Source organism: Ammospiza caudacuta, chromosome 6, assembly GCF_027887145.1.
Source record: "Ammospiza caudacuta isolate bAmmCau1 chromosome 6, bAmmCau1.pri, whole genome shotgun sequence".
NCBI lineage: Eukaryota > Metazoa > Chordata > Aves > Passeriformes > Passerellidae > Ammospiza > Ammospiza caudacuta.
The window spans coordinates 55,696,654-55,705,075 of NC_080598.1; the positions used below are offsets into that span (position 1 = coordinate 55,696,654).

At 47.7% G+C, this 8,422-nt stretch overlaps 1 protein-coding gene across 4 annotated transcripts in view; it reads right to left on the reverse strand.

Annotated features, from left to right (window-relative positions):
- Positions 1 to 469, reverse strand: part of CDC42BPB (CDC42 binding protein kinase beta) — a 91,025-nt gene extending 90,556 nt beyond the window's left edge. For all 4 annotated transcript variants that reach the window (XM_058807732.1, XM_058807731.1, XM_058807730.1 and 1 more), the window contains exon 1: positions 69 to 469. In XM_058807732.1, coding sequence (XP_058663715.1) covers positions 69 to 246 — 178 coding nt within the window. In that variant the 5' untranslated portion in view covers positions 247 to 469. The remainder of the gene's footprint in view (positions 1 to 68) is intronic.
- Positions 470 to 8,422: the final 7,953 nt, after the last annotated feature.

Below are 8,422 nucleotides of genomic sequence, written 5' to 3' on the forward strand. Positions count from 1 at the left end.
CCCGGCCTCCCGCCGCCCCGCACGGGCACCGCGCGCAGCCCCCGCCCCGCGGCCCCCGCCGGGCTCACCCCACTCGAGGAAGTCGGACACGTATCGGTCGCGGCGGAGCGGCGAGTCGCGGCTGCACTCGGCGTAGACGCCGACCAGGAGGTCGAGCAGGGTCTCCACGCTCAGCACGCTGTCGTGCCGCTGCGGGCCGTCCAGCACCAGCTGCTCCAGCCGCTTCAGCCGCACCTTGGCCGACATGGTGCCGCTCGGGCGGCGGGCGCGGGGCGCGCACGGGACGGGGCGAAGCGAAGGCCCCGGGGCTCAGCCGCTCTCAGCCGCCCCGCGCCGCCTCCCGCGGCCGAGCGGCTCCTTCCACGGGCTCCGCGTCGAGCACGGACGGTCCATGGGCCGGACCCGGCCACCCCCCGCCCCGCTCCGCTGCGGCCTCGCCCCGGCGGCGGGGAAGGGCCGATCCCGCTGCCGATCCCGCTCCTCCTCCCCGGGCCCGGCGCGTCCCTCGGAGCGCCTCCGGCCACGCCCACCGCGCGGCGCCCGCGCGCTCCGACGTGGGCAGGGCCGCGCGCAGGAAACTTGGGCCGGGCGGCGCCCCGTAGCGGCAGATTCGCCGCGGAGAGCGTGAGGGGCGGCGTGGGCTGCGCGTCCGCGTCGGCACTTTCGTGTGTGTGTGGCTGTCTGTGCCTGTGTCTGTGTGTGTGTTATCCCCAGTCAGGAGGTTCTTTGGTGTATCTGCCTTCAAGCACGACAAAGGAGCCCTAGTCAGTGGGACAGGCAGCATCCCTCCCTGATCCCTCCCTCACGGACCTGCTGGTGCTAAGGAGCTTCAACCATGCAGCACATGGCGGTGTTAGTGTCTGTCTGTGTGCACAGAATCACAGGATCTCGGAATGGGTCTGGGACCACAACGAGCAGGGTCACCCCGGAGCACATGGCACAGGATGGCATCCTGATGGCTTTGGATGTCTCCAGTGAGGGAGACTCCACAGCCTCTCCAGGCAACCTGTTCCAGTGTGTGGTCACTGCACAGTGAAGTTCTTCCTCGTGTTCAGGTGGAGCTTCCTGTGCATCAGTTCCTGTGCATCAGTTTCTGCCCATTGCCTCTTGTTCTATCACTCAGCACCACCAAGAAGGACCCTCCTCCATCCTCTTGCCACCCTCCTTTCAGATACTTGTAGACGTTGATGGGGTCCCCTCTCACTCGGGTTTTCTCGAGGCTGTACAGGACCTGCTCCCTCAGCCTTTCCTCATAAGAGAGATGCTCCAGTCCCCCAGGTATCCTTCCTGTTTTCCACTGGACCTGCTCCAGAGGCTCCATTCCTAAAATACTCTAGGTCCAAGTATCCTTTTGCTGAACCATCTTAAGTGTAATACTAAAGATCATACCTACAGGTCAGAAAGATCCCTGCCCAGATGAAGACCCTTCCTCTGAGCATGTTATCTCAGTGTTAGCTGGGGTTATGTAACTTGTATGGAAATAACTAACCAATACTAGTAAAGAAGCTGAGCTTGGGAAGTTGCTAACTCTGAATTTCTGTTTATGAATAATGGTGCAGAAACTCTGGTGGCTTGTGCTTGATTCATTCAATAACACAGAGCACCCAAGCTTGCACAACCCTGAAATAAATATTCAATATCTCTCTTGAGTGTGCAATTCTTGGTGTGTTGCACACCAGATCATGATTCCCATTTCATGGACAACATGTGGGTCCAGTGTGTGTGCCCTGGCCTGTGCCATCCTGACAGGGCTGCAGGGCAGAGTTCCTGTCCCCACTGGTCAGCCCTGGGGACCGGGCAGCCTGCCTGAGCCCCCAGCTCCTGCCTGAGCCACCAGCACCTGCCTGAGTCCCCAGCACCTTCCTGAGCCCCCAGCTCCTGCCTGAGCCCCCAGCACCTTCCTGAGCCCCCAGCACCTTCCTGAGCCACCCAGCCCCTGCCTGAGCCCCCAGCACCTTCCTGAGCCCCCAGCTCCTGCCTGAGCCCCCAGCACCTGCCTGAGTCCCCAGCCCCTGCCTGAGCCACCCAGCCCCTGCCTGAGCCCCCAGCTCCTGCCTGAGCCCCCAGCTCCTGCCTGAGCCCCCAGCTCCTACCTGAGCCCCCAGCTCCTGCCTGAGCCACCCAGCTCCTGCCTGAGCCCCCAGCTCCTTCCTGAGCCCCCAGGTCCTGCCCGAGCCCCCAGCCCCACACCTGGCCATGCCAGACCAGGGGTTCCCATGGAGGATGTGGTGACCCCAGGGCCACCATCCCCACAGGACTTCATGGGATGCTGTGGCCACTGGGAGAATTCTCTGACCACACCTGGAGTGGGACCTTCTCTTTCCCAGCCCTGGTCATATTCCCTGCCTCAATGGGGCTGGCAGGGTAGGCATGGCTTTGCAGCAGGACATGGTGTCTGGAAGCTGTGGCTTTTTATGCCTTTTGGAACCTCCCTGGTGACAGGACTTTATTTCTCAGCATCAGTTAGCCTGGGCAAAAGGAGCCCTGCGTGCTCACAGCTGCTGCCCTTGGTCCCTTGAAGGAGCAGGGAGCTGGGTGTAGGGCACTCGAACCTTTCCTCATGCACTGCTTTTTTTCTCATCACAGCTTATTCTGAGAATTGTTCTCTCTGGAAGCTGTAGCACCTCAAGGCAAGATGCTGAGTAGCTTGGGATGGGAGTTTACTTCTGCAGGAATGCAGCCGGTCAGGTCCTGATGCAAAGCCGAGCTGGCAGGGATGCCGTTTCCTTGCCTGTCTCCCCCGGCAGGTAGCTGGAGCGTTGTGCGTTCACAACCAGCGCACCGGAAAGGAGGCGGCCGGTGAGCCCTGGCTGTGTCTGGGCTGGGAACACCCTGCCCCGGGCAGCAGGAGCCGGTCTGGGCTTTGTTCAGGGTCAGACGTGACAGGGCAGTCCCTGCCCAAAGACCTGAGCGGTGCCATCTGTCACCTCCAGGGCCAAAGGCGAGGCCAAACCCAAGCAGAGCTCACACGGGAGCTGCCCTTTCCCAAGGGTCGGGAGCACAGCCAGGCAAAGCAATGGGATATTTATTGTGGAACAGACCCTGTGACAGAGAGGGCCAGCAGCTGATTACAGAAATACCTGTTTCTAGGATCCCTTGGCCCTCAGGAATGTTTGATATCTCTTTGACAGCAGATATCTGTAACATTTGAAAGCTACTCAGCTCATAATAATGCCATCCTGTGCGTTTGGACCTAGTACCTGGGTCAAGAAGATACAGGCGTGTTGGGACCTGTTAATTCTAAAAAATGCAAACTTATAGAAGATCCTATGAATCACACAGAGAACCTATAATTTTAAAACAAAGAAAACCCGCAGTAGATTAAAATAGTTTTGTTTTTCCTGAATAACTTCTATCTCTTTGTACTTCCTTCTGCAAACATCCACTTGAAAAAAAAAAAGTATTTTGCAGCAGATCTAGAAGTTTTCATTGTTCTCTCGAGGTGTTCCTCCTTGGTTACAGTTGCTTCATCTGACCTCATACTGTGTCATATCACAGATACATTCATTTAGAGGAGCCTTGGTATTTTAACAATCACAATTGTTCTTGTGGTGCTGTTGCTTTATTTAAAAGGACAGCCTAACATTTTCAGCTTATTACCACTTTGGAGAGTAATTTTCGCGCAGTTGATCAGAGTAATGGCCAGCGAGAACAGAGTTTTAAAGATCCTGTTACAATATCTTGTCCTTCTTATCTGTTCCTGCAGGTGGTGATTACCATCACCTCCTTCAGCAAGGAAGAGAGATAAAGGAGATTGCGGCTGGGTGAAGGAAGAGCCATCTCCACCTCCCAATGGCTCTGCTCTGTTGTTTCCAGTCCCCTCAGTCTGGTTTGCATTGGCAGAATCCAGGGGTTTCGGGAGCTGCTCCTGACCTGCCCCAGAAGCAGGGAAGAGCCGGGTCCGGCGCTGGGAGCAGCACAGATGGGTGACAGATGATGCTGAATCCGGCTTTAACAGCTATGGAGGCTTTAGCACATCAGAGCAGCACGTGCAGGATTATTTATGAGCGGTGCTGTAGGTATTCCAGAATTAGGTGAAATTTTGTTTTTAAAAAACCCTTGCAAAGGGTTAAAAGCCGTGTGCATTGTAAATAATTCTGGGTTTTCACAGCAAGGGTTTCAGCTACAAAAAACTCTGCTGAGCTAAAAGGTGACATTTGGTATTCCTACTAGGAATTGTATGTGAATTTGGAAACGTAGCTGAAGGTATTCTGCTTCTGTTACTCATCTGTGCCAATTCCATAGGCTAAAAATAAATGTGATCTGGCTAAAATGGACTAAATGATCCATCTTACCAGTTCCTTTTTCCTATGGCATATTTAAGTGGAAAAATACAGCCCCTTTTTCTGGAACAGATCTGATTTTAAATTTCTCAGGGGTTTGTTTGTTTGTTTAGGTTTTTGTTTGTTTGTTTTGGCAAGTGAACAGGTTCTCAGTTTACTCACTTATCTGGAATCATTGTAGATCTGCAGAACTGCAGAACTGAAGGCACAAAGTCTATGTGGCTACTGAAAAGTTTTTATGAATCCAATTAACTTAGGTATTTCTCTCTCTCTCTCTCTTTTTTTTTTTTTTTTTTTTTTTTTTTTTTTTTTTTTTTTTGGTGGCTGTACTCCAAGTAACTTGTAGAGAGAGAAATTCTGTTACAGAATTTTGATGGCAACAGGAAATAGCTGTGTCACTGCTTTATGACTTCAGGAAAATCCACCCACAGACCATTTTGGAATTAAGGAAAATGAAGAAATAGAGAGTATGGACAGAAATTGCAAGCATAGCTCATTAACAAGGGAAACACCATGCTAAAAATAAAAAGTGAAGAAGTTGCAACTATCTCCTTTGTTACATTCAGACAGATAATTATAGAAAAAGAGAAAAAAGCATCAAGTTGCAATGTTTTATTTGGTTTTTGCCTAAATTGATTTTATAGTAATAAACAAAGGGGAGGCTAAATAGCTAGAAAACATAGCAAGAAGACATAAATATATTCTATTCATTAAGGAAATTAGATAAAATTTTTAAATCAGAGAGAAGATGACTAATGCGCAGTAAGGGAGAAGTTTTCTAAGGATCCAGAATGCAAAACATAATTAAACTGAAATCAGAGAAAGCTCACAGTAATGAGTTCCAAAGGTAAAATATAAAAAGAGTTAAGCATGTCTAAAAGTCACACAACTGCTTTGTATCTTGTTGTTATCATGGACTTTCCTTCCTGGAATTATTTTTTAGGAAACTGTCACATTTCCAGCTCTGTTTGTATTTGGCAATATTCTAAAAAATCCCTTCTTGCCAAACACAGTGTAAATATACAGCTGTCATCTATACTGGGAGCCAAAAATAATCCATCAGTGGGAGCTGTCTTTGATGACATTGCACCATGTAAGCCTGAGCATTGAGCTAATGCAGTCAATATTAAAAACAACAGCAAAGTCACCACTGGTTTGTTTGCCATGATGGCAAGTACATAGGAAATTTCTCAAAGAAGACAAAGCCTCTGCTCCTTTGTTGGTGAATGCTAGAACTGTGCTTCAGCTTGCAGGGAGCTCTGTCTGCTTCAGCTCTCTGGTAATGCAATATCTGAGTTTCACTAATGCTCTTCCCTTTGCACATGATGATGAGTGAAGTGGGAGGAAGGAACGGGCAGTTGTTCACTGGAAAGTGCTGGGAAAGGCTGAGAGTCTGGTCATTTCCAATTCTCACTAAAAGGCTTTCCCATAACATAAATTAGAGAGAAATTAAAAAAAAAAAAAAAGGAGACCATCAAAACTGCTTGGCTAGTTACCTCCTGTTAAGTGTGCTCTGCCATTGGGTGCATTTCTTGGCAGTGCTTCTGTTTTGCTTTTGTAAGCATCTAGATTTTAGTGATGGTATAACCCAACATTTTGACTGAAGGTGAAGCAAACTAGAATGTGAAAAGATTTTGTACTTGCTGCATGCTTCCTTAAAGAGAACAAGAAACAAAGAAGGGAAAATTTATTAGGTGTATTAGTAGAGACTTTTAGGGATACTGTCACTTCTGACTGGTTTGATTTACAGGACTTAGGGAGCAGAGTGCCTTAATAAGCAAAGGAACCATGGTAACCCTTCACTTCCCCCAGTCTAGCTGCAGGAGGTTCCCAAACACATCATTTTATCTATTTTTTCATGCTCATACAGTTGTCTTACTCAATAATTTATGCCCATATAAGTTCCCCTAAAAGAAGGGATCTTGCCTGTCTGCTGGAGTTTCAGGAAGCCATTGGACTGATCTACATTTCCTCCTTACAGGCAGTTTAACTTGAGGAGCCTGAAATGGATCCCATTAAATTAAAAACCTTCCCATCCCATTCACGCTTTGAGTGCAGCATTAGCTGAAGTGGGCAGCTGCTTTCATCAAAATCATTATGAGATCACTTGTTCTTTTCTTTCTTGTTTTTTTCCCCCTCCCAGTATTTGTCTGAAAAAGACTGAAGTGTAGAGAACTGTGGGTTTAGATGAGGTCATTGTCGTGGACATCTGGAACAGAATGTCATCACCACGTTTAGGCAACACAACAGCTCATTTTTATTTCAGTTCTGATTTCAAGTCCACAGCATCCTAAGGAAAACACTGGCTCAATGATCCAATCTGTTTGGGCACATGGCAGTGTTGAAAGAGTGACAAAATAAAACAACCCTCCTTAGGCTCACAGTTCTTCATGGATCTCCCAAGAAGGTGGAAGCAGTGGCACAGAGGTGATGTTAAAACCCCCTAATACTTCTCAACAATTATGATGTTTTGCAAGTCACAGCACCATGTCTTGCTCTCTGTACATCTGCCATTTTGTCATTTAATAGTGTTTGTTACTGCAACTTCACATCTGCCAGACTTGGTCAGATCAATCTTTGTACAAAGTGTGAAAAGCATCATTGCTGCAGGCGATTTTTTGCGCTTGGGTTGACGCTAGACTAAGATTATCTGATTTTGTTTTGTGGGCTTTTTTGTTTTTTGCTAGATGCTCTGGCACCATGGTTCAACCAAACTGACAGTTGCACTGTTCGTTGTAGAGAAAAAGGGGAGTTTGAGGGGATGTGTGCAATAAATATATAGGAAATATGTTCCTTTTTCTTAGCTAATCTGTAGGATTAGTTCTCCTGGGCTGTTGAGAGTAGCAGTGCTATTCATACCACATTTTAAATTAATACTGCATTTTATTAATTTTTTTATGTCTTGAGAGAAATGATAGGAGATGAAAAAGAAAACTTCTCCCGTCTTCTCTCTTGAACCTTTAAAAATCTGTCAGTGACTTTAATAGTAGTGTTCCCATGGAGATAAACACAACTAAATCTCTCTAAAAGGAATAGAACTAATCTGCTTTGAATGAAATATTTTTGCATTTTAAGTAATGTTACTTTAATGCATACTTCATTCTTCTCTGACAAAGTGCTCTTTGATTTTTCAGAAAATGTGTAATCAAACTAAAGAGCAAGTTCTATTGTACTCTCTTCCCTGGTTCCCTCTCCACAATGGACAATCCATAGATAATAATTTTGTGGTAATGAGAAGCTGAAATCAGAAAATATTCCAATCTCTTTCTAAGATACAAGCAGAACCTAAATAGCATGCAGGAGAAATGCAGTTGTACACTGCCCTAAAAGCAGCAGGAGACACTGTGCAGAAAAATGCTTTTACTTCTTCAGTAATGATGACCTGGCAAATCATTCCCAGCTGATGGTTCTCTATTATAAATTTCTGAGCACTGTTCAGAAGGGCATAGGTGGGACCAAAATGGCTTCAATTCATAGTATCCTGGGACAGTGAAAAAATAACTGTACCAGCATCAGCATCAAATATCCTGAAAGACTGCTCCTGATAATTCCCACTTTTCTGTTTGATAAAACCTCTTCCAAAACCAAAGTGATTTTTCTGACAATGTGCAAAGAAGACATTTTGCTCCTCTTCATTTGCTCTGAATAAAGATTTCAGCCAAGCTTCAGGCTGATCTTGACTGCACCATTGCACATCCAGAGGCACTCAGTGTGGATCTGCAGAGTTACCCCTCCACAGCACGGAGCTGTGCCAAAGGCCCCTGTCTCCTCTCACATGTTAGCAATTACAAAGATTTGTAACAACACTGACAGCACTTCAGGAGAAACCTGCAGGCAAAGGTGAGTGCTACCCCTGCCTGGCTCCCCTGCTCCCAGACACTGACAGTCCACCACCCACCAGAAATATTTGATTTACCCACTTCCCACCTCTCTGCTGAGGGCTGGCTCTCTGCCATCGTCTTTTTGAGAAGAGTGATGAGTTACTCATCTTCCAGTGGCACACACCTAGACATTTCAGAAATCTGTGGAGGAGTCAAGGAGAAGGGGATACAAAAAGCCACAGAGGATCCTGAAGAGCCGGGCATGCATCAGCTAATTTGGGGATGGGGGTTGACTGGCAATGCCCCCAGTAGGGCATT